Here is a 26,803-nt window from a genome sequence, read left to right as displayed (position 1 = left end):
GTTGAGCGTCGGTCGCGCTTCCCGAGGTTGGGGCGTGACACTTACTCTCCAAACATCCATTCCCCACACACACCTACTTATGCTCCAAAATATAACACATAACCATACTACAATCCCCAACCTCAATACAACCCACCTCGCGCCCACACAAATCCAAATCCACCCCAACCATACGCTCATGTTCAAACTACCACTCATCAAAATTGACCCACCTATGCAAACCCACCTCGCCAAAATTTTGAAGAAAGAGGCCCCAGAAACTACACCCTGATTGCTGAACCTTTGACTCATTGTTTGAAAGAATGAGGAGAGCTGGTTTAATACATCCGATAGAAGGGAGGATTCCTAAGAATCCTTCAAAATACATTGATGCAACCAAATAGTGCGATTACCATTCAAACGTACCAAGGTATGATACCGAGGATTGCTTCAGACTGAAAAATTAAATTGAGTCACTGATCAAAAGTGGAGCCATTCAATGCACCCCAGCTCTGCCCAATGTGAACCGCAACAGGCTGCCAAACCATCGGAATCAAGGAGCTAATATGATCACCCTGAATGAAGAATATGACATGAAAGGAACCATCGTCACACTAGGAAACGCTGAGGCTGCAAGGGTCCAACCTCGAAAGACTCCAACGATCACCGTACAGTTGAAACCTACAGTGATGGTCCAAACTTACTAGCAACAGTGGACCGCTGCTATCAGGGATGAAGAGGATTGGGAATACAAGACAGTCTCATGGGCATATCATCATAAAGGGAAAGCTAAGATGACAGATTCCGCAGCAGCTCATGGAATGACCAAGTCAGGGAGGTGTTACACTCCTGAAAATGTAAACCAATGGAATTCAGGAAGGGAAAAGATTTAAAGGAGGAATATAACAAATCTTGAGGCCGCAAAATTTTGCAAGAGGATGTCAACCATAAAATACACCATGGAGGAACAATTAAAGAAAACCCCGGCACAAATATCAATCATAGATCTACTAATGAGTTCTGACAGTCACAAAGACGCCTTAATAAGTGGGGTGAGCATGCCGAGCAACACCACTAGCGAGGCATTGGCAGCAAAACCATCGGGAAGATGGTCGAAGCAAATATGATCACTTTCCAAAGAGATGAACTTCCTATAGAGGGCATGGGTCACAACAAAGTTTTACACATCACTGTCAAATGTGGAGATAAGGTGGTGTCCTGAGTGCTTGTTTGAAGGGGGATCAGGAGTCAATATCTGCCTGCTCTCTACCCTACGAGAGTTGGGTATTTATCTGAGAGAAGTAAAAGAAAGTCATGTGAGGGTAAGAGTTTTCGACGGGTCACAAAAGGACATCATTGAAGAAATTTATTTGGCGCTACAAATTGGACCAGTTAAGTTTCCCATACTATTCCAAGTGATGGATATTTCATCTTCATGCAGTCTGTTGCTATGAAGACCCCGGATAGACATGGCAAGGGCAGTCCCATCTACCCTACACTAGTGCATGAAGTTCGAGTGGGGTTACTAAGAGATTGAAGTCCACGGTGAATGGATCCAATCATCTTATCTGGAACATGCAGTTCTGTTCATAGAAGGAATAGACGGGGTCGCTTTCCATACAGTTGAGATCATACAAACCATAGAAATAGAATAGACCGAGCAAAATCTGGGAATGCAGTGACTATACAGATCAAAGATAGCCGTGAGAGAAATGATGAAGTACGGATATAGACCGGGAACCGGGCTGGGAGCCCGATCAGATGGGATAACAGAGCTGAGTGGGCAGAAAGGTAGAGTCAGCATAGGGTATCAGCCTCCGACTGGGAAGATGTGTACCGTTAGCTTCGGGAAGAAAGCTTTTATGCCAGAGCGTGCTTCGGGTACAGGTCAGAGCTCAACTCTAGAGGATGACATCGTCGATGGAATGGGAAGGTTGTTCGTGACCATGATCGAGGAATGCTATGACAAAGTTGATATCAAGGAACCGACCATTCAGAATGCCGAACTAGGAGAGGACTTGCAGAATTGGACCACCAGCCCGTCTTTGGTTCGCTGGGACTCTTAGTAGTATGGAATTGTAAAACTTTGAAAAGAGCACACGGTCAATTGAGGCTTGAAACATGTCTATACATTTTTGTCATTTGCCTCTTTGAATGCTCAGACGTTCCTCTTTTTATGAAATAAAAAGAAATGCTTTCTTAAACAAAATTGAAAATTTATCTATTGCTTCATTTATACTTAGTTTTTCTTTTCAGTAATCAAAATGATAAAACCCTCCGTTCCACAATTATGACATGTAACGAAACTCTCGAGCAAAGCGATCTAGATTACGAGGAATACAATGAAAGCATGATGCTAGATAATCGCCAACAAGTGATCGAACAACTGGAAAGATAGCAAAAGCCTAATTTCGAGGAGACAAAAATGGTCAAACTGGGAAACGAAGAAGACATGAAAGAAACCCGAATCAGCATCCATATGGAGCATAATAGCACAAAGAAGAATTGGTCGACTCCTCTGACATTACATCGACATGTTCACATGGTTGTATGATGACATGCCTAGGTTAAGCACTAACATCGTTTCGAATCGATTGCCTACTGATCCTGTTAAACCACCAGTCAAACAAGAACCTAGAAAGTTCAAACCAGACTTGAGTTTGAGGATAAAACAAGAAGTAACCAAGCAAATAGAGGCGAACGTAGTAAGGGTCACCAATTATCCCACATGGTTGGCAAATATCATCCCGGTACCGAAGAAGGATGGGAAGATTAGGATATGTGTGAATTATCGAGATCATAACAAGGCTAGACCGAAGTACTATTTCCCTTTACCAAATATTCATATCCTCATCGATAACTGCGCAAAGAATGAGCTGCAGTCATTCATGGATTGTTTCGCCGGGTTCCATCAGATCCTGATGCACGAAGAAGATGCAGAAAAAATAGCATTCACTACACCTTGGGGAGTTTACTGGTATAGAGTCGTGTTGTTCGGCCTCAAAAATGCTTGTGCTACTTACATGAGGGCCATGACAACCCTCTTTCATGACATGATCCACAAAGAGGTCGAGGTATATGTAGATGGTGTCATCATCAATTCTCGAAAGAGTTCAAACATTTGGACGACCTGAAGAAGTTTTTTGAATGCTTGCGGAGGTATAGTTTAAAGTTGAACCATGCAAAATGCGCATTCGTAGTCCCTGCTAGAAAACTTCTAGACTTCATTATAAGCAGGATAGGGATAGAACTGGATCCTTCAAAGATCAAATCCATTCAAGAGTTGCCACCACCCAAGAGCAAGAAGGATGTGATGACTTTCCTTGGTAGGCTGAATTACATCAGCCATTTCATAGCCCAGTCCACAGTAATTTGTGAACCTATCTTCAAGCTGATGAAGAAGGATGCTGCTACAAAATGGACAGAAGAGTGTCAGAAAGCCTTCAACAAGATAAGGAGTACTTGTAAAATCCACCAGTGTTGGTTCCTCCCGAGACCGAGATGCCAATGTTGTTATATCTATCGGTCTTGGATAATGCATTTGGATGCGTGTTAGGATAGCACGATGAGACCAGAAGAAAGGAGCAGGCTATCTATTACTTAAGAAAGAAGTTCACACCATGTGAGGACAAATACACTCTAATAGAGCTCACTTGCTGCGCCTTGACTTGGATCGCCTAGAAATTGAGGCATTACATGTCAGCATACACCAAATGGAAGATTCTCCTTAGTGAATTTGACATTGTGTATATAACACAGAAGGCCATCAAAAGACAAGCCTTAGCTGACCGCCTTTCAGAGAATCTAGTGGACAAGGGTTATGAATCGCTCACTACGTACTTCCCAGACGAAGAAGTGTTGTTCACTAGAGAAGATATTGCAAAGTCATATGCAGGGTGGAGATGTTCTTCGACGGAGCGGCAAATTTCAAAGGAGTAGGAATTGGGGCAGTCCTAATTATAGAATTAGGACAGCATTACCCTACATCAGCCAAGATAAGGTTCCCTTACACCAATAATATGGCCGAGTACGAAGCATGCATCCTCATGATTAGGATGGAGGTTGACATAAACATCAAGGAGCTTTTGGTTGTTGGGGATACTGATATGTTGATACATCAAGTTCAAGGAGAATGGACTACCAAAAATGTCAAGATTCTTCTATACCTGCATTGTGTAAAGGAGCTATGCAAGAAATTCACAAAGATCGAGTTCAATCATATTCCCAGGATCCAGAATGACTTTACTGATGCTCTTGCAAACTTTTTATCCATGATATAGCATCCAGATAAGTATTACATTGGCCCTATCGAGATAGAAATCAGGGATCAACATGCATACTATTTTCATGTAAACGAAGAGCCAAATGGTAAGCCGCGGTACTACGACATAAAAAGACTCCTTGAAACAAGAGAGTATCCAAAGAATGCTGCTAATAGTCAGAAGCGAGCACTCAGAAGGCTGGTGAATCACTTTTTCCTCAACGGGGAATTCCTATATAGGAGGACCCCAAACTTGGGATTGTTAAGATGTGTAGATGTTGCTGAAGCAACCAGATTGTTAGAAGAAATACATGTAGGAATGTGCGGACCCCACATAAATGGTTTCACCTTAGCTAAGAAGATTTTAAGAGCTGGATACTTTTGGATGACCATGGAAAGCGATAGTGTCCTCTATGTACAGAAATGTCACCAGAGCCAGATCCACGGGGATTTCATCCAGGTTCCACTTAATGAGCTAAATGTAATGGGTTCGCCTTGCCCGTTTGCCGCTTGGTGCATGGATGTAATCAAGCCTATAAGGCCCGTTGCATCAAATGGACACTGTGTTATCTTGGTAGAAATTGATTACATCACCAAGTGGGTGGAAGTTTCTACATAAAAAGTCGTCACGAAGAAAGTAGTGGCAGATTTCGTCTGTAACAACATAGTTTTTCGGTTTGGGATACCCGAGTCAATCATCACTAACAATGAAGCTAACCTCAACAGTGATCTCATGAGGGAAATTTGGGAGAAGTTTAGAATTGTCCACCATAATTCTACAACCTATAGATCGCAAATTAATGGAGCAGTTGAAGCAGCCAACAAAAATATCAAAAGGATTCTACGAAAGATAGTGGACAATCTTAAGCAATGGAACGAGAAGTTATCCTTCGCCTTACTGGATTTTCGGACCACCATGAGGACATGCACTAGGGCAACGCCATGCATGTTGATATATGGAATTGAAGTCGTGATACCCTCAGAGGTCGAGATACCATCTTTAAGGGTCATTCAAGAAGCCAAGTTGGACAACGCATAGTAGATACGGCGCAGGGAAGAGTAACTCATGCTCATTGATGAGAAGAGAATAGATGTGGTATGCCATGGTCAGCTGTATCAAAATAGGATGGCCAGTGCATTCAACAAAAGGGTGAAGCCTTGCTAGTTTATACCTGGGCAGTTGGTGTTAAAGAAAATATTCCCTCATCAAGAAGAAGACAAAAGAAAGTTCGCACCAAATTGGCAATGTCCTTTTGTGGTCCATCGAGTGTTGTTGGGAGGAGCTCTAATCTTGGCAGAGATGGACGGAAGAGTCAGTATGAAGCCTATCAACTCAGATGCAATCAAGTGATACTATGTTTGAAGACAAAAAAGTTATGTTTTGGTTGTAGCAGAACTATGCTCAATCTGACTTCCCACGGAGGGATACGTAGGCAATCCACGTAAGGTCTAGTTTTTCTCTTCCCCTTTACTTTTATAATAGAAGATTCAAATAACATTTTGTATGTACTCGGAACTATGGCATGACTTGATGTCCTTTGGAAGGAATATGTAGGCAATCCTCATCGGATTCAGTCATATTTTGTAATCGAACTACATTCTGGCCTTATTCCATTTGGATATCTAGGCATTCTGAGTCAGACTCGGCCGCTTCATTTTAAATCTCATCATTTTTGCATCTGTTATTATCAATGTTAGGTGGGTATTCTTTGCATCTAGTCAAATAATTTTTTAATCTTGTTGTTCCATTCTTAAATGTATTAGAAACATAATCTTGCTTACAATATCTGCAGCTTGCTTTACCGACCCTATTTACCTCAAATTTATCAAAATGTTGCCAAACTTCGGATTTAGGTTTCATGGTTTTTCTTTTCTTAAAATCTTGAGTATCAATTATGTTGGTGTTGCTATCTTCAGTAATAGGTAAACTTTCAGTTGAACCGGCATCACTTACTCTACTTTCATCTGCCATCTATACAAAATTAAAACAAATATAAACACAAATTGAGACTAATGCTAACAAATTGAGAACTTGCTCATAGAATTGAACACTTTCCCATTCTTTATATCTTTCTATTATAAGATCAATTCCTCTCTTTAGTTCACACTTTAATTACTGAGTTAATGATAATATTGGAATCAATAATAAGTAGTAGATGAATGAAATACTCCTTATATTTCTGTGAGGAACTTTACATAAAAGTGCACACATATATAAGCACACAAAGGAGAGAAGGGCTAAACTATCTGAGAGATCCAACCATTTATTCTAGAACTTGTTTATGAAAAGATTAACCATTAAAAAAAAACAAGTGGCAGAACATCGTGATTAAATTTTCTTAATCAACCTATACATATATCCACATATAGAGATAAACAGTGGTCATGAGTATATGAAGTTCGAATATGCAAAAGATTTCTCATTATGGCACTGGAATGCATACACCGAGCAAGGGATAAAACTCCTAACTATCAAAATATTACAGAAGAGGAAGGGATGAAGCTCATGTAATCAAACTATACATACAATTTGAGTCAAAAAAATACACAACTTACCTCTAAAATTTTGCATTGACCAAGTATATCCACAAACAATGTGAAAAAGAAAAACTTAGATCCATAGAGAGTTTTTCTTATTCCAAGAACTACCAATTAATCTACCATAAATTATTATAAAAAACTGAAGATTGAAGAATGAAAAGTTATGAACCTGTTGAAGAGTTGAAGATTGAAGAATGAAAGTAAAAAATGAGGAAACCAGTAGTCACCCTTGAGAGTCATCGGCGTTGAGGTCGTAAAGTAGCTGTGACACCATCTCTATCGCACTCCCAGATGGCCAGACCGCAGTCGATCTATTTCTCAGATCTAATTAGGTTTCTCAGTTCTCAATTCTCTCTCACAGCCGATTTGTTCAGTACTTAGGTTTCTAATTACTAATTGCTATAATGAAACTAGGGAAAGAGGGTAAGGAAGTTGAGCCTAGTCTTATTGGGCTAGAGAGTAGAGATACAACATTAAAATTTTGGGTTGGGCTGGGCAGTGTAGGAAGCATATATATTTTTTTAAAAATTCGGTATTTCGGTATACCAAAATTTCAAGATCTTAATACCGAGGACCGTACCGTTATACCTAAATACCAAAAATTTAATATCGAATTATCCCGAAATAGCGAAAAAATCTAAACCAAAATACCGAATTAATTTGGTCCGGTTCGGAATTCGATTTTTTAGATTTTATGCCCACCCCTACAGCCAAGTGGTTGTGGTTCAAAAGGTACTTTCTATGTGTTATGAATTAAAAGTGTACAGTTCATGTTAAGATACCACTTTTGTTAATGTTGAGATTAGTGTTGTTGATATGTATTGTGATACTTTGTTGATTTATGGATGTGTTATTATGGTGGTTTTGGTGTTACTCTCGTAGGTGGTTATGCTCAAATAGAGGGGAGACTCTACCGAAATTTCTGTAAAATTTGGGAGTTAGTCAAATTTAGAGGCTTTTGATGTGTGAAAGAAGAGATGAATTATATTGGGTGTTTTGGGTGGACTCTACTCCTCATTCGAGGACGAATGATCCTAAGTGGTGGAGGATGTAAGGTCCCATAAAATTTCGACAATAAATTTATGGTTATGTGGTGCCGAGGTAGGCAAATGGGTTTGAGGATTGTAGAAAACGAGCCACGACACAAAGTTTTTGGGTTGTACAAAGCATTAGGGAGTTAGAGGTAAATTGTAGCAGAAAATGGCATTTCTGCAGTCAATTATGCGACCATAGAATCACTCAGCGGACTACATAAGCATCGCAAAGCGGAACAGAAAATGGGAAAATTTTGAAAAATAATTTTCCTGGCCGCATAAAAATCCTGTTGTCCACATAACCATTCTGCTGCCCACATAATCGATTTTGCTGGCCACATAACAATTGTGCTACTACATAATTGCACCACATGGGGGTCATTTTTTAAAATTTTCTTATTCGACCCTATTTTGATATAAGGCCTTAGGGGATCATTTTACAAGATAAAATATGATATTTTTAGAGAGAAGTTAGAGTATCTTAGAGAGAGAGAGGGAGAATACCTAGCAATTTTATTCATCCAATCTTGCCCAAAATCTTCAAGTATCATGGAAGCCACTCCCTAAACCATCATCTATCCAGATAAGTCACTCTCCTAGTTTTATGTAAGAAGTTATGGATTTATGTATGTTGTGGGGTTAGATATAGGCCATGCATGTGACATTAGGAAAGAGTATATGGGGTTGTTAAACTATTTTGGGTAGTTTTTTGTTGAAATTGGTTGAGGGAGGAAGGGATTACCCTTGTAGAGCTTTGTAGTCAATTTTGCATAATATGTGTTTGACAAAATTCCCAAGAGAAATATGTCATGAGAATCCTTCTAATTATTATCCAATATTCGCTATCTTCCTATATATTGATATTGCTAGAGGTGTTGGGACGTTGTTGTACCTTAAGGAAAGCTCAAACAAGGTATGTTGGCTAAACTACTCTCTTAGAATTGAATTCCATGATCTTCCCGTAAGTTCAAGTATGGTTGGATCAAGTTCCTAATTCCCATATTCCGAGTTGTTCCTAATAAATTCGATTATACTGAGTAAACAAAGTGTTGAAAGTTATATATTCAAAACATGTTCCGAATGCTCCTACCACATTATGTTATCCTTTGGAAATGTGTTCAAGAATGATATGTGTATTAAAATATTTTTCCTTTGAGTCGTGTTTCAAATGAATGTTATGATGCCAAATAGTGTGAGAAAAACTCGAGTTGATTAAGACTCTTAATTGCTCATATGTATACCTAAAGCCTTGATTTGAAATTCCTTGTTGTTAATAACCTATAAAGTTACTGGAAAGTGAAAGAAGTGGGTTAGAGATGTAAAGTGTGGCCACCGTGCAAATAATGAAAGTTATACTTTTGGCCAATGGTGCCAACGAAATGAAATGATGTGACAAAGGTTAAGAAATGAGCCTTGATTCAACTGTTCCAAATTGACTTCGAAGATAGATTTGTCTAAAAGCTTATGCACTCAAGTCGTGCCCAAATGTGGCTGTTTCAACAAATGCTATGCTTTGCAAGTATTTCCAACATGTTTTGATCTCTTACATATTCAAGAGTTGAAATTGTGTATTGCCCTTTTGGGGAAAAATATTTCAAGAATAAATGATGTGTTACTTGTTTATGATGTTAACTTGCGCTTCGATTGCTAATCATCTTACTCCAATTCATGGAAAGAAATCTATTGTGTTTAAAGCCTTCATTACTTATGAACCTAAAGTTGTGATTTTCATAATATTCTATATGTTAATGTTTATGATGATGATCCTTGAAAGTAAAAAAAATAAAGTGTGGAATATAAAATACGACCATTGTTCCATGAAAGAATAATCATATGTATGGCCAAAGAGCCGATGAAATGATGATGTTGTAAGTGGTTGAAAGTATGAATGAAACTATATACAGTGTGAAAGGTTATGAGGTGAATGTATTTGTATTTCTAGTTATTTTGTATGCAAAACAAAAATAGTTTTGGGAGTATCGTCAGTCATCCGGGAAGGGTAGGTTGAAATGACCTAACCCCGAAACTACACGTGCTGGTGTAAGAGTGCATTGTGATTATTCCCCTTATTTGGGATGAGATTGATGTGATGAGAATATTCCCCTAAATTGGGATAAGATGATTGCTAGCATAGGGTGATGTCAATCCACACGGTATTGTGGTGAGACGGCCTAGCCGATCGGGTCGTGATCGGACGCCATGCTGCACACATGGTGGTGATTGTGCCTGAGAATTGTGATTGAGATAACGATTGTGATTGTGGTTGATGTCTTCAGATGAGACAACCTAGCCAATCGGTCCGTGATCGGACTTTGTGCTAAATTCATGGTGCTGTACTTGTACAGAGATTGTGATTGTGATGACACCTCCACCCGTATACATTGAGGTGAGGCGACAAGGCCGCTTTGTGTAGAGATTGTGGTTGATGTCTTTAGATGAGACGGCCTAGCCGATCAGGTCGGGATCGGACTCCGTGCTAGATTCACGGTGGTATATTGGTGCTAATGATCTCCCAACAAAAAATAATATTATCTTCATATTTTGATTATCATCTTCTCCGTATTATCTTTGTATTTTGATAATGGTTATATTTTAACTTGGCCTTTGAATATCATTGATTATTGCTTGTTGTTTCCATGGTTTTTCCTTTCTTATATTGGCATTCTACTTTGAAAGAGGACATTTATCTTTACATACTAGTACTATTTCATATGTACTAACGTCCCTTTTGCCGGGGGCGCTGCATCTTCAATGGATGTAAGTGGTTCATTAGCGGGCAACTTTGGTCCTTATTAGCAGTTATTCCCTATTCAGCAGGGTTTGGTGAGCCCTACTCTATTCCGGGCCTGATGTCACTTGATGTTGTACTTTGTGTTTTGAGGTATAGCCGGGGCCTTGTTGCCGACACTTCTATACTACTCTTCTGTTGTACTCAGAGGCTCCGTAGACAAGTTGTGAGTGGTGTTTGATGTTGGGAATTGAACTAGAAGTGTTGGTATTTGGAAAATATATTTTTCATTATATCTATAAACTTGTAATACTTTGGAAATTATAAATAAAGTTGCTAATGGTAATGAAATGGGTGTTGTTTATGAAAACCTTTCGATGTTTAATTAATGGAGTACATCTCCACTCTATTCACGTGCAAGGTCGGGTAGAAAGTATCTAGTAGGCTTGCTTGACCGGGTTATCTTGGTTTAGTGCCGGTCGTGCTCCCTGTGGTCGGGGCGTGACACAAACTACGAGTCGGGGTCGAATCCCACAGAGAACAATATGTAAGCGATTAGGCGTATAAGAGAATGATCACTTTTTATGCTAAGTCAAACACTTAAAAAAGTTTTGAGAAAATATTTATGTCTAAATGCGAAAATGTAAATTAACGTAGAAAGCGAGTAAAATGATCAATGGCTACAAGTATGGATACAATGTGAATTACTCTCAAGTAACGATCTAATGTATTTTACGATTTTACAAATATGAGCGAGTTTATGTTAATTAGCCTCGTGTAATAATTCTATATTATCTTCTTCCGAAGACTAACAAGACTTGCTAATTGAATTATCCCTAAAACAATTAAGAGATTAAGCACATCCGAATATGGCTACAAGTAGTTCAATCCTATCCCTAGGTAGAATCTATAAAGTGAGGGTTAACGCCTCAAGTTCTTGTTAATTAATATTTCTCAACCCCAAATTATCTTTTCCAAAATCAATTCGAAGTAAATGGGCGAGTCCTAGGGATAGCTAATCCCTTTGGAAACTTAAATATAAATAATAATTAAAGAAACAATAACTCACTTCATAATAAATAAAAATCGTTCAATACATAAGCACATCAAGATATTTAATCCACATTTTAAATATGAATATTCCCATAAACAAGATTCAAGTGTTGGAAAAAAATACTACACACTTAGATATTCAATACAAAGCAAGTAAATGAAGAAATGAACATAAATGTGTAAGAAATTCTCACCCAAAAGCTCCAAATCTTCAAGACCCAAGTGTTTGTGCAAGAACCCTAGCTCCAAAACTTGTCTTCTCTAGTAAAAGACTCCAAAATAATTGAAAGATCGGACAAATATATGCCAAAGATCTGCATGGACTTGCCAATGATTTCCAAAGATATGTATCTTCTCTTTTTTCTCCTTATCTAGATGTATCCTGTGAGTCTTTGGTTGTTCCTATATAAGTGTCCACGCCGGTGGGTGATTCTGTTATTGTGGATCAAGTTTACTAGTCCTGTGTGGTAACTTTCTATGCGTACGAGACCAAAGAAGATCTTATATTTCTTGCTATGATTGACTTAGAGGTCATCCTTGGCATGGATTAGTTGTCTTCCCATCATGCCATTATTGATTTCCATGCCAAGACTGTTATCTTGCTGATGCAAGAGTTGCCTAGGCTGGAGTGTAGAGGTTCATTTAGTCGTGCACCCAGTTGGGTTATATCTTTCTGGAAGGCTCGACATATGGTCAGGAAGGGTTGTTTGGCCTATCTGGCCTTTGTTCAAAATACTGCTGTTGAGACTCCCACGATAGATTCAATGCCGGTGGTGCAAGAATTTTTTTATATATTTCCTGCTGACTTACCAAGCATGCCACCGGATTATGATATTGATTTCGGCATTGATTTGTGACCAAGCATCCAACCTATCTCTATTTTGCTTTATTGTATGGATCTTGCATAGTTGGGAAAGCTAAAGGAGCAGCTTTAGGAGATGCTCGAGAATGGATTTATCAAGATGAGTGTGTCGCCTTTGGGCGCACCAATGTTATTTTTAAATGTGCATTAACTACCGCCAGCCAAACAAGGTCACCACCAAGAATAAGTATATGTTACTGCACATTGATGAATTATTTAATCATTTTTAGGGTGCTAGGGTATTTTCGAAGATCGATTTGAGATCTAGGTATCATCAACTGAGGATTCGTGCTTCGAATGTTCTGAAGACGGCTTTTCGAATTAGATATGGGCAGTACGAGCTTCTGGTGACGTCCTTCGGCTTGACCAATGCTCCGGTAGCATTTATAGATTTGATTAATCAGGTTTCTAGACCTATCTTGACTCACATGTCATTGTCTTCTTTGATGACATATTGATCTACTCGTGTAGCATGGAGGAACACGAGCAGTATTTGAGGGTAGTGTTTCATACCTTGAGAGAATAGAAGTTATATGCTTAGTTCTCTAAGTGCGAGTTTTGGTTAGATTTTGTGGCTTTCTTGGAACATGTTGTATCAGGTGGGGGTATTAAAGTGGATCCTAGGAAGATCAAGGTAGTTTAGAGTTGGCCTCATTCTTCCACATCGAGTGAGATCGGGAGTTTCTTGGGGCTAGCAGGGTATTATCATCGATTTGTGGAGGGCTTCGCGTCTATTGTAGCTCCTTTGACTAGATTGACTCAGAAAGGTGTTCAATTTAGGAGGTCCGATGTTTGTGATGAGAACTTTTAGAATCTCAAGACCATATTAACTACAACACCACTGTTGGTCCTGCCTTTCGGTACATGAATGTACACTGTGTAGTGTGAAGCTTCATGCATTGGGTTGGGTTGTATATTGATACATGAGGGGCCAGTAATTGCTTATAATTCTCGTCAGTTAAAACTCCACGAGAAGAATTACCCTATGAATGACTTGAAGTTGGTTGTGATAGTTTGTGCTCTCAAGATTTGGAGGCATTATTTTTTTTGAGTGTCGTGTGAGGTCTACAACGATCACCACAATTTGCAACGTTTGTTTATGCATAATGATCTTAATCTGAGACAACACATGTGGCTTAAGTTATTGAAGGACTATTATATCACCATTCTTTACCATACATGCAAGGCGAATATGGTCGCGGATGCCTTGAGCTAAAAGGTTGAGAGTATGGGTGATTTGGCATTCTTTCGAGCAGAGGAGAGGCCATTGGCTTTGGATATTTAGCCCTTAGCTAACTGACTTGTGAGTTTGGATATTTTTGAGCCCAATCGAGTTCTTGCATATGTTGTAGCTCAGTATTTCTTATTCGAGCAGATTAAGGCTTGTCAGTATGATGATCCGCACTTGCTAGTTCTTAGAGAGACGGTACTACGAGGTGACGCTAAGGAGGTGACTATTGGTGATGATGATGTTCTGCGACTCCAAGGTTGCCTATGTGTTCCTAATGTTGATGGCCTGAGGGAGTTGATTCTGGAATAGGAACACAGTTCACGTTATTCCATTCATCCAAGTGCCACGATGATGTATCGAGACCTGAGGCAGCATTATTGGTGGCAGCGGATGAAGAAGGACATAGTTGAGTATGTGTCGAGATGTCTGAATTTCCAGCAAGTTAAGTGTCAACACTAGAGGCTAGATGGTTTACTTCAGCAAAAGGTTATACCGGAGTGGAAGTGGGAGTGAATCACTATAGATTTCATGATTGGTATGATGCGGGAGTTGAGGAAATAGGATGTTGTTTGGGTCATTGTCGATAGACTAACCTAATATGCACACTTTATTCCGGTAATGACTACATATACTTCGGAAAGGTTGGCCCACATTTATATTAAGGAGATCATCCGGTTGCATGTCGTGCCTATTTTCATTATTTTAGATTGAGGCACTCAATTTACTTTGAATTTTTGGAGAGCGGTACAGAGTGAGTTGGGTACCCGGGTATAGCTCAGCATGACCTTTCATCCGCAGATCGACAGGCAATCGGAGTGGACAGTTCAGATTCTAGAGGATATGCTCAATGTATTATGATTGACTTCGGAGGGTAGTGGGACCGATTCTTACTATTGGCCAAGTTTGCTTATAACAGCAGCTATCAACCCAGCATCGAGATGGCTCCATTTGAGGCCTTGTATGGCTAACAATGTCGTCCCCCCATCATTTAGTTTGAGCTCGGTGTGGCTAGATTGTATGGTAATGATTTGGTATGGACTCCTTGGATAAGGTAAAGTTGATTTAGGAGCACCTTTGCACAGCAAAGTCCAGGCAGAAGAGTTATGCGGATCATAAAGCGCGTGATTTGCCATTTATGGTAGGCAAAAAGGTACTTTTTAAAGTCTCGCTGATGAAGGGTATCATGAGATTCACGAGGAGAGGTAACTTGAGTCCGAGGTTCATCCATCCGTTTGAGGTTTTAGAGTGAGTTGATGAGGTTGCATACAAACTTACTTTGCCTCCTTGCCTATCGAGATTTCATCCGGTATTCCATGTGTCTATGCTCTGGAAGAACCATGAGGATGGGTTCCATGTGTTGGATTATAGCATAGTTCAGATGGATGAGATCTTGAGTTATGACGAGGAGCCAATTGCCATCATTGATAGGCAGTTTCGCAAGTTGAGGTCTGAAAATATTCCAACTGTGAAGGTTCAGTACATGGGTCAGCCATTCGAGGAGGCGACTTGGGAGACCAATGAGGACATGCGGGTAGATAACCATACTTATTCATCACTTTAGGTATGATTCTAAACCTGTTCAAGGAAAACATTGTTTAAGAGGCGGAGAATGTAACTATCTAACTGGTTGTTTTTCTTTCTAGAACCCTGTTCCCCTATTTAAGACTTACAATATATGCTTTTCATATTTTATGACTTGTGGGGACAGTTGGTTTGGTTTCGGAAGAGTTCGAGTTGAATTTGGAACATTTAGTTCTAGATTAGTAGCCTAAGGTGGTCAGGTTTGACTTAAGTCAACACTTTGAGTAAATGATCTCAAAATTGGGATTTGAAGGTTCTAATAGGATCGTTTGATAATTTTGGACTTGTGCATATGTTCGGATTGAGCTTCGGGTGATACGGGAGCAATTCCGCGCTTATTATTGGAAATTGGCATTTTAAAGATTTTATAGTTTGCTAAGTTTGACTTGGAGTGGACTTTGGCAAAATTGGATCCCATTTGGTATTCCGAGCCTGGGGATTGGTTCGTATTGTAATATCAGTCTTATGTGTGAAATTTGTTCCATTCTGAGTTGTCTAGGTATGATTCGCCGCGTTCGGAGTTAGTTGAAAGAAGATAGAAGTTTGGAAGATTGATTAATTTGGTTTGGGGTATGATTCTTCGTTGTGATGTTATTTTATGTGTTTCGAAGCCTCAAGTAGGTCCGAGTTATGCTTTTGGACTTATTAGTATGTTTGGACGGGGAATGGCTCGAGTGACTTTCCGACCACCTACAGCATTTTCAAAGTTGGTAGATTTTTATTGGTGTTGGTGTGCTTCGCGATCGTGAAGGAGCACCCGTGATCGCAAAGAAGGAATGTGGATGGGGAAGCTGTTGCTCTTCGCGAATGTGAAAAAGGCCTCGTGAATGTGATGGATGACCTGGCTCCTCTTCGCGAACGCAATGGCACCTCCACGACTGGCGGCAGTGGCCTTCGTGAACCCGATTGGGAGTTTACCACCATGAAGAAGATGGCCTGAGCAGGGGGTAGTATGGCCTTCGCGATCGTGAGGGTACTTCCACAATCACGATGTAAGGGACCTAGGCAGATTATAAGACTCATTTCGAGACTTAGGCTCATTTTATCACATTTTCTCTTGGCTTGGGCAATTTGGGGGCTTCTTGAAGAGCCATTTTCATCAAGCATCACTCGGTAAGTGATTTCTACTTATTGTAAGCAAACTATATGGATTATGTGTGGATTGTAGCATGGAATTAGTAAAAATTGTAGGCTATAGGTTGGAAAACCTAGAATTAGTAAAAATGGGATTTAACCATAAATGTGGGCATGAAATTGGAAATGAATTGTGTATTTGAGTCCGTGATGCTAGGTGTATATATGAGTTTTGACATTGCACCTTATATTGGTTATTTTTGTTTCATTCGAGGCAGTATATGGCATTTGATGATTTGGTATTTATTTTTCTGTTGAGAATCGTGTTATTCCTATTTAGTTGTTTCGTTGCTACTTGTTATGCTTCATACCTGTCTACTTTTATGTACATTATTATTGGACCACTAGTAAGTGTCGATGTCGACTTCTCGCCACTACTTCTTCGAGTTTAGACTAGATACTTACTGGGTACGTGTTGATTTACGTACTCATACTACACTTTACTATTTATTGTGCAGGTACCGAGAGAGGTACATCCAGTCGTCAAGCAAGCGCATAAGCGTATCAGCTGTAGACTTAGTGGTCAGATGCTTTCCATGCTTCGACCTGTAGCACCCGGAGTCTTCTTCCCGTATATTTATTGTATTCTATCTACTATCATTCTAGACAATAGTTTTAGTGATTTTGTATATTTTATTAGATACTCGTGCAGTCATGACACGGGGTTTTGGGGATTGTTAGAAGATGTTGATGGTTGTATTTGCTATTACATTATTTTGTTTTATGTTTTGTTCATATTCTGTAACTTGATAAAGATGATAGTATTTTATCATGATTCCATTAGCTACTTTCATTTAATTATTTTTATTATTGGATTTTAACATTGTTATGATGATGATTTATTACTGGCTTGCCTAACGGCAACGTTTGGCATCATCACGACCTATGGTAGGAATTAGGTTGTGATATGTCTGCACACGGAACACCACAATAAAATGGTGTAGATGAAAGAAGAAATAGGACTCTTATGAAAATGTTTAGATTAATGATGAGTTATTCTAGTTTGTCTTCATCCTTTTGGGAATATGCCTTAGAAACAACAAACTAGATTCTGAATTTAGTTCCTTCAAAGTCAGTAACTCTGAGTAATTTTAGTTTGCAGCATATTCGGATTTGGGGTTGTCCATTACTTGTGCTAAAAGGTAAAACAGATAAATTGGAGGCGGGAATGGATGTGTGTTTTTGTTGGTTATCCAAGTGGAACGTAAGGTGGTTTATTCTATTGTCCTAAAGAAAAGAAGGTAATCATTAGCACAAGTGTCGAGTTTCTTGAAGACGACTATTTGATAAACCATGTTCCTCGAAGTAAACTTGTTTTACAGGAACTAAGCAAATGAAATGAAAATCAGTCATCTAAAAAACAAAACGACCAAGTACAAACCCCGGAAGTCGAAGTTGACATACCATTGCTTTTATGTAGGGGGAGAAATATCAATAGACTTGATGTCCTACAAGGACAAGTGCCACTAGTTTTACTACCACAAAGTAGTGGGAGTAATGTTAAGCAAACTGCATAACAGGACGAAGTCGTTGATATCTCTGTGGATAGCAGGGAGACTCAGGTTCTTCAAAATGATGCGGTTCAACCACAAGATCATAATAGTGTAGTTGCAACTGATGTAGTGCGTAGTTGTAATGGAAGAGAAATAAGACAGCCAATTCGTTATATGCTCTTGGGAGAATCATATGATAGTATCCCTTAGGAGCCTAATATCGAACCTATCAATTCGACCAAAAACTACAAGATAAAGATGGTGATAATTGAGTTGCTGCTATGAAATCATAGATGGGGTCAATGTATTCTAATCAAGTCTAGGTTCTTGTAGAACCAACTGATAGGGTTAAACCCATTGCATATAATTAGATGTATAAGAAAACAAGAGGTGTAGATAGAAAAGTGCAAACTTTTAAAGCAAGGCTTATAGCAAAAGGGTCACTCAGAAAGAAAGGGTCGACAATGAGTAAACTTTTTTGTCCATAACCATGCTTAAGTCTGTTTAGGATTCTCTTATCCATTGTTGCTCATTATGATTATGAGATTTGGCAAATGGATGTCAAGACAGCTTTCCTTAATGGAATTCTTGACGAGTACATCTACATGATGCAACCAGATGGTTTTATGGAAAGTGGCAAAGAACACATGTTGTGTAATCTTAAAAGGTCCATTTATGGACTAAAACAGGCATCTGTAGCATAGAACACTTATTTTGACAAGGCGGTTTAAACTTTTTATTTTCATCAATGTCTTAACGAGTCTTGTGTATACAAGAAGTGGGATGGGGATAAAGTGGTATTTTTAATTTTATATGTAGATGACATATTGCTCATAGGAAATAATGTGGGCATGTTGGGTTCAGTTAAGGAATGGTTGTCAACGCACATTGATATAAAAGATTTGGGAGAAGCGGCTGATATTCTTGGGATCAAGCTCATGCGAGATCACAAGAAAAGGATATTAGGCTTATCTCAGGCTCTTTATATTGATACAATAATCTCCAGGTTTAGCATGCAAGATTCCAATAAAGGATTTCTCCTTTTCAAGAGTGGAATTTCTCTATCTAAAGATCAGTCTCCTAAAATTGGTGAAGAGATAGAAAAGATAAAGATTATCCCTTATGCATCTGATGTAGGGAGTTTGATGTATGTCATGTTATGCATTACACTTATCATCTGCTTTGTCGTAGCTATTGTTAGCAGATTTCAATATAATCCTGGGCAATAGCATTGGATTGCAATTAAGCATATAATCAAGTACCTGGAAAGGACTAGGGATTATATGTTAGTCTACCATCCAGATGACCTTGTACCCAATTGGGTACACTTTCAGATTTTCAGTCAGATAGAGATTCTAGAAAGTCTACATCAGGAAATGTATTTACTCTGGGAGGTGGAGCCATATATTAGATAAGTATCAAGCAATCATATGTTGCTAATTTTATCACGGAAGCCAACTATGTGGCAGCCTTTGAGGCGGCCAAGGATTCAGTTTGGCTCTAACTTCCTAGGAGAGTTGGGAGTAGTTCCCTCGATTCAAGCACCAATTACACTTTACTGTGATAATAGTGGTGCGGTTGCATATTCGAAGGAGCCACGGAGCCATAAAAGTGAAAAGTACATTGAACGTAAATATTATTTAATTCATGACATAGTGCAGAGAGGGGATGCAGTAGTCACCAAGATTGCATCAGAGAACAACTTGGTAGACCCTATTACTAAGAGCTTGCCAAAGAAGACTTTTGATAGGCATGTAGATGGAACAAGTATTAAGACTGTAGATGCATGATATAGTGCTATAATTCCATATATTTTAACATTATGCACCCTATTTTCTTGTTGTTTGGATGCTAATTTGTGCAAAAATTGAGCTTAATAGAGTTTATTTTACGTGTAGGAATGCTTGGGAATGAAGTGGAGAAATATTGCACGAAATGGTACCTCGAAGCTACAAAATGGAGCAATAAAAGAAGGCGTGCAAGGAAATGAAAAGTCATAGCCCTAGACAATGCAAGTCTTTGTCCAGGGCATTGTCATTTATGCCTCTGATGGCGCCTCGCGGGATAATGTTGGCGCCTCGCAGAGTAATGTTGGCGCCTCTGACAGTGCCCTGCGACAATGATGCTTATCCGAGCCAATTTTATTTCCTCATTATGTTTGGATATGTAGACCTCAACCCCACCATATAAACACCTCTTAAAGTTAGTGTTTAGAGCGAGAGACGTTATTGGAGAGGCAAAAGACTACAGAACACTTTTGACCACGAATCACAAGAGTTTTTCTCCCGTTCTTCTTGATTTTGTAGTTTAATGCTTTTGAATATTACATTGATTGTTTATACAATTATGAGTAGCTAAACTTTCCCATATAGGGTTTGATGGAACCTATTGAAGGAAGATTATTCACTTCGTTTAATATAAATTTGCCGTTGATATTTCTCTACTTGTTCAACTATATTTTCATTGTCGTTGATTGAAGAGATCTCAATTAACTGTGCCTATTTAGTATGTATTGCTCAAGAGAGAGTATACATTTAGGTAGTTATTGAACAACATCACTCCTAACGTATTAGAGATATCAATACAGGGGGTTTAAAGACGAGATTAGAAATAACAAACCCTTGGTGCGATCGTAGTGAGTGGTGAATTAGTGCCAGCTAGGTTACTTCGAGAGAATACATCTACTAAATTATGGTAATTACTCGAGAGAGAACTATGACACCTAAAGTACTCACGATCGGTGGAGAATACATAGGAGAATTTATAGGAAACGTAGCGGAGGAGATTCCGACAATTGGGGAAATCAAAACCCTAGACTTTTCCAATATTGTCTACAACATTTGCTTTGTTAATTATAAATTACCCCATTTTAATTAATGTGTTCGTAGTTAGTAAACACTCAAATCTTTATTTAATATTTCTGAGGTTGATAAGTTGAATTTTTGCGAAACTAGTGGTTGTGATTTGTAGGTTAATTCCCTATCGACTCCAGACTCGTAAATCGGATTATATTTGCAATGACCGCTAGACCTATTAGGAGGCATAATTGGGAGTGATTAAATTTTGGCGCTGTTGCCGGAAAATTTAACGGTGTTATTAGTTATAACGAGGAGAATTGCTAGGATTCTTAGTTTAGTCAACTCTCTTGATTTTTACTTCATTACATTGAAATTCTAACATTATAGACTTATGTAATATAGGTGCATGCCTAGAAACTCCTGAAGAACTGGTGAATTGCTTGAAGCATTACCGAATCCTGAAAAAGCATTCAAGGCATTAAATCGTGCAAACAAGAGGGACAAACGACAATAGCACCCAAGAGAACAAATTGAATTAGACATGGGTGACGTTTTGGACAATCAAAACAATCGAAACAATGGGAATGACCCGAACAATCAGGGTGTGGCACCTCTTGTGCCAGAATCAGCCTTGTATAATTAGGCACAACCCACTGCTGAAAATCTGGCAACCATAATTACAGTCCCTCAAATACAAGCAGAGTCATTTCAAATCAAAAACAACATGCAATATCTGTTGCAGAACAAGTTCTACCCACCAAATAAGATTTCCAAGCAAGTTGAGGAGATATTGAGCTTTAGGCAAAAACCAGCTGAAACATTCCAAGAAACGTGGGAGAGGTTCAAATAGGACGTTAGTTAAGTGTCCACACTATGGCATTCCTGATCAGTTTTTGGGTCAAAGGTCCTACATAGGATTGGCAGACAGCTTGAAGGCAAATGTTAATTCTTCAGCATGTGGAACATTTTTGAGCAAATCATTCAGAGAATGTAAGGCCCTACTAGATAAAATGGCTTAAAACTCAAGATGGATGACAAGAGACACTACAATCACCCCTGTAGTTCACTCAGTAGCTTTGGACCAAAAGAACTCCATAGACGAGAATATGGCCACTCTGATGACGCACATGAGTATCCTTACCATGAATATTGATGAATCAGGCTAGAAGCAGGTACACATAATTGACACGACTAATGGAGGCTTACGCACACCATGCATTAACCAACCATATATGTGCCCGTGGAGTGGTGAAAGTGACAATCAAAACTATCAAGAGAAAATGAACTACAACAATACTAGAGCTATGAAACCACAGGGTCAAGTCGTGCCTTACCAAAGTTAACATGGATACAATCAGCTAAATCAACAGCTAGCTTATCAACAGCCTCAATAATAACAGCTAGTGAGACAAGATGATGGGTTGTCTTAAATGAAAGGAATGTTGCAACAACTAATTAGGCCCAATGGAAAAATGCAAGAGAATGTTGAAGCACATGACTCAGCGATAAAAGTCATTGAGATTCAATTTGGGCATATATCTATGACTTTGAATAACCTTCCCCAAGGGACATTACCTGCGGACACACATGTCAATCCAAATGAGCAGGGCCCGAAGCAGCTAATGGCAGTGAGTCTTAGGAATGAAAGGGATTTGGAAAGAGAGCGAGAAGTTGCTCAATTGAATAGAGAAACAATGCCACTTACTCCAGTTCCATTCGAGATTGATGAGTCGGTGGAGCTCACAGAGGTTGTAATTGAACAAGCACAAGTTTACAAAGGTAAGGAGTAAAAAATTGAACAATTCCCAGAACAGGTACTAGAAAAGACTTCTAATCAGGAAAAGACACAGAGCTATGAGCAAATGCAACCTCCAGCACCATTCCCTCAAAGGTTGGTAAAGAAAAAGAAAGATGATAAATACAAAAAATTCATGGAAATACTAAGGTAGATTCAATTGAATATTCATCTCATGGATACTTTGCGGGAAATGGCAGGCTACGCTAAAATAATGAAGGATTTGATGTCTTGGAAGTTTGACTTCCAGAACCTGTCTACTGTAACTTTGACTCAAATATGTAGTGTGGTAGTGACAAGGCCTATGGATCAAAAGTTGTCCGATCCCGGTAGTTTCGCAATCCCATGCACAATTGGAAATTATGTTTTTGCCAAATCATTGTGTGACTTGGGGGCTTGTATTAACTTGATGCCCTTGGCAATCTACAAAAAGTTTGGCATTGGTAGAGCTACACCAACCTCAATGTTGCTGCAACTGGCTGATCGCACAGTGAAAAGGCCAACACGAATTTAGGATGATGTGCATGTTCAAGTAAGAAAGCTTGTATTTCCTACTGATTTTGTTATTCTTGACTGACAAGTTGACGAAGAAATACCCATAATTTTGGGAATGCTATTCTCTGCTACTGGGAGAGCATTGATTGACTGAGAGACTAGAGAGTGAAAAATGAAATTGAACAATGAAGAAATAATATTCAATGTTCAACACTCTATGAGGAGACCCCAGAGAGTTTGCAAATTATTCGCTAGTTGAGGCAATTGATGTGATACTACAAGAGGAGGATGAGACTCTTCATGTTAGACACCCATTATAAGCTTGCTTGATGAATTTAAAAGAAGTTGATGGTGAAGAGTTGGCAGAGTGGGTCATGGCTCTTGAAAGTCAAGGTTTCTGGAAAAGGGAACCTCAGTTTGAGCCCTTACATTTAGAAAAAATAAAAACACCACATGCGAAGCCAGCGATAGAGGAGCCACCACAGTTTGACCTGAAACCGCTTCCAGCCCACCTAAGGTATGCTTTCTTAGGACCTAAGTCTACTTTATCAGTGATTATCTCATCTAGTTTGTTAGTTATGCAGGTAGAATAACTCTTACAAGTGTTATAGGAATGTAAGGCTGCTATTGGTTGGACCATGGCAGATATTAAGGGTATCATCCCATCTTTTTTCATGTATAAGATTCTCTTGAAAGAGGGGCACAAGCCTTCCAGGGAATATTAAAGAAGGCTGAACTCGAACATGAAGGAAGTGGTGAAGAAGGAAGTGATTAAGTGGGTGGATGTGGGCATCGTCATTCCTATCTGGAAGAGCATCTAGGTAAGCCCGATCCAATATGTTCCAAAAAAGGGTGGCATGCCTGTTGTACAGAATGGGAATAACGAGTTGATCTCGACTCCTACAGTCACGGGTTGGCAAATTTGCATGGATTATAGAAAACATAACAATGCCACTCAGAAAGACCACTTTCCCCTATCGTTCATTGACCAAATGTTGGATAGATTGGCTGGGAGATCACACTTCTGCATTTTGGATGGATATTCGGGGTACAATCAGATCACAATAGCCCCTGAAGATCGGGAGAAAATATCATTCACTTGTCTGTATGGCATCTTTGCCTTCCAGAGAATGTTGTTTGGCCTATGCAATGCACCAGCCACTTTCTAGAGGTATATGCTTGCCATTTTCACTGATATGGTTGAAGATATTATTCAAGTCTTTATGGATGATTTCTCAGTGGTGGGAAATTCATTCGATGACTGTTTTACAATTTGAGAAGAGTGCTAAAAATGTGTATGGAGATGAATCTGTTACTGAATTGGGAGAAGTGTCATTTTATGGTACAAAAAGGTATAGTTCTGGGGCATCGTGTGTCAAGTAAGGGTATTGAGGTCTACTATGTTAAGGTTGACATGATAGAGACATTTCCACCACCCGCTTCAGTCAAGGCAGTAAGAAGTTTCCTTGGGCACGCCGGTATTTACAAGCGATTTATAAAGGGTTTCTCTAAAATTGTTAGTCCCTTATGTAAACTGCTAGAAAAGGATCACCCCTTTGTGTTTTCTGATAAATACAGGTTAACATTTGAGGAGCTAAAGAAGAGACTGGTGACTGCACCAATCATCGTTGCATCATATTGGGAGAAACCTTTTGAGCTCATGTGTGATGCGAGTGACTATGCTATAGGATCAGTATTGGGGCATCGAAAGGATAAAATTATGCATCCAATCTACTATTCAAGTAGAACGCTAAGCGGTGAACAACTCAATAATACCGTGACTGAGAAAGAGATGTTGGTTATGGTGTTTGCATTCGATAAATTCAGGTCTTATTTGATAGGTTCAAAAGTGATTGGTTATACTGACCATGCAGCCCTTCCGTTGGATTCTCTTGCTACAAGAGTTCGATTTGGAGATCCGCGATAGGAAAGGAATGGAGAACCAAGTGGATGACCACCTCTCTAGGTTGGAGGAAACTGAAAAGAAAGTAGAGGTTTAAGATATAACGGAGACCCCAGATGAATAATTACTGGGAGTGGCAATGGAGGAGACGCCTTGGTATGCTGATATTTCTAGCTATTTGGAAAGCGGTATTGTACCTTATGAACCCTCTTTGATTCAAAAGAAAAAGTTCTTTCGTGATTGTCGGTCTTATTATTAGGATGAACCTTTACTTTTTAAAATCTGTGTGGATAACATGATACAAAGGTGTATCCCGAGAAAGATCAATCTTCTATTTTGTTGGCTGTCACTCTTCACCATATGGTGGGAACTTTGGAGGAATTAGAACACCTGTGAAACTTTTGGAGTCGGGTTTATATTGGGTGGCTCTATTCAAGGATGCCCATGCCTAGGTGAAAGGTTGTGATGAATACCAAAGAACTGGCAATATATCTTGCCTTCATGAGGTACCGATGACCATAATTCAAGAGGTGGAAATTTTTGACGTGTGGGGGATTGATTTCATAGGACCATTTGTCAGCTCGTATAGTATCAAGTACATATTGGTAGCAGTTGACTATGTCTCCAATGTGTGGAATCCGTGGCTCTTCCAATAAATGATACAAAAGGAGTAATAGGATTTCTAAGGAAAAATATTTTCACACGGTTTGGCACTCCGATAGCTATAATCAGTGATGGTGGAACTCATTTCTTTAAGAGAGCTTTTGCAAGGTTGCTAGAAAAGTATAGAGATCACCATAAGGTAGCCACACCCTACCACCCGTAAACGAGTAGGCAAGTGGAGGTGTATAACATTGAAATTAAAAGTGTCCTGACCAAGACAGTGAATGCGAATCGGACTGATTGGGAAAGGAAGTTGGATGATGCATTATGGGATTACCGTACAGCATTTAAAACTACAATCGGTATGTCTCCGTAAAATTTTGTGTTTGGAAAAGCATGCCATTTTCCAATGGAGCTTGAGCATAAATCCTTATGGGCATTGCGGTAGTTGAATTTGAATATAGAAATTGCGGGCACAAGTAGAGTTACATGAACTCGAGGAGTTCTGGTTCCAGGCATTCGGGAGTACAATATTGTACAAGGAAAGGATGAAGATGATGCACTATAAGCACATTCTAGATAGGAACTTCAAACCCGGAGATATAGTATTGTTATACAACTCGAGATTGAGATTATTTTTGGCTAAGCTGAAATCTAGGTGGTCGGGACCATTTAGAGTTGTGCAAGTGCTCCCCAGTGGAGCGGTAGAAATTGTGTCTGAAGATGGGACTATCAAGTTTAAAGTGAATGGGCAAAGGTTGAAACACTACCTTGGAATGATTGAAGAAAAAAGAGAGAAAGATGTGAGTACTTGGAAGAGCCCCAATATGTGAGCGAAGTGTAATCCTGAAAGCCTATGTCGTGCTGTGACATTAAATCAGGCACTTCCTGTGTTGTATTCGTCATGCCATGATGTTAGCTAAGGCACTTATTAGGAGGCAACCCACTTCGTATCGTAGATTTAGATTAGTTTTAGTTTTTATTTGATATGGAGGCGGACTAACAAGTTAGCTTTGTGTGAATTTCATTTATTTTTCTAGGTATTGGAGCTGCTTGGAAGAAAGATGTTCTCGGGGGTCCTAAACAAGCTAAAAGGATGCAAAATGAACAAGAAAATACCAAGCCATCGTGGGGCAAAGTCCAATGCACAATCTTAGGGTGCCTCACATTGCTTAGCACAAAGGTACAATGCCCCACACCCCACCCTGCGTTAAATCTTCACTGCCTCACACGCTGATTCGCAGAGTCTAAGGCGCGACTGATAGCACGCATGTAAGCGTGATTCACTGCTCAAACACAGCCCCTCACACGG

The 26,803-nt window shown here is 39.3% G+C and overlaps 1 protein-coding gene across 1 annotated transcript; it reads left to right on the top strand.

The window, feature by feature from the left end:
* Positions 1 to 2,513: 2,513 nt before the first annotated feature.
* On the top strand, positions 2,514 to 4,859 carry LOC142169580 (uncharacterized). The gene is made up of 3 exons (XM_075231460.1): positions 2,514 to 2,956; positions 3,875 to 4,154; positions 4,260 to 4,859. The coding sequence occupies exons 1-3, from the start codon at positions 2,514 to 2,516 to the stop codon at positions 4,857 to 4,859; spliced, it is 1,323 nt and encodes a 440-aa protein (XP_075087561.1).
* Positions 4,860 to 26,803: the final 21,944 nt, after the last annotated feature.

This window comes from Nicotiana tabacum, chromosome 15, assembly GCF_000715075.1.
Source record: "Nicotiana tabacum cultivar K326 chromosome 15, ASM71507v2, whole genome shotgun sequence".
Lineage (NCBI taxonomy): Eukaryota > Viridiplantae > Streptophyta > Magnoliopsida > Solanales > Solanaceae > Nicotiana > Nicotiana tabacum.
The sequence above is the reverse complement of the archived record's forward strand: the minus strand, read 5'-3'. Positions and strand labels throughout refer to the sequence as shown.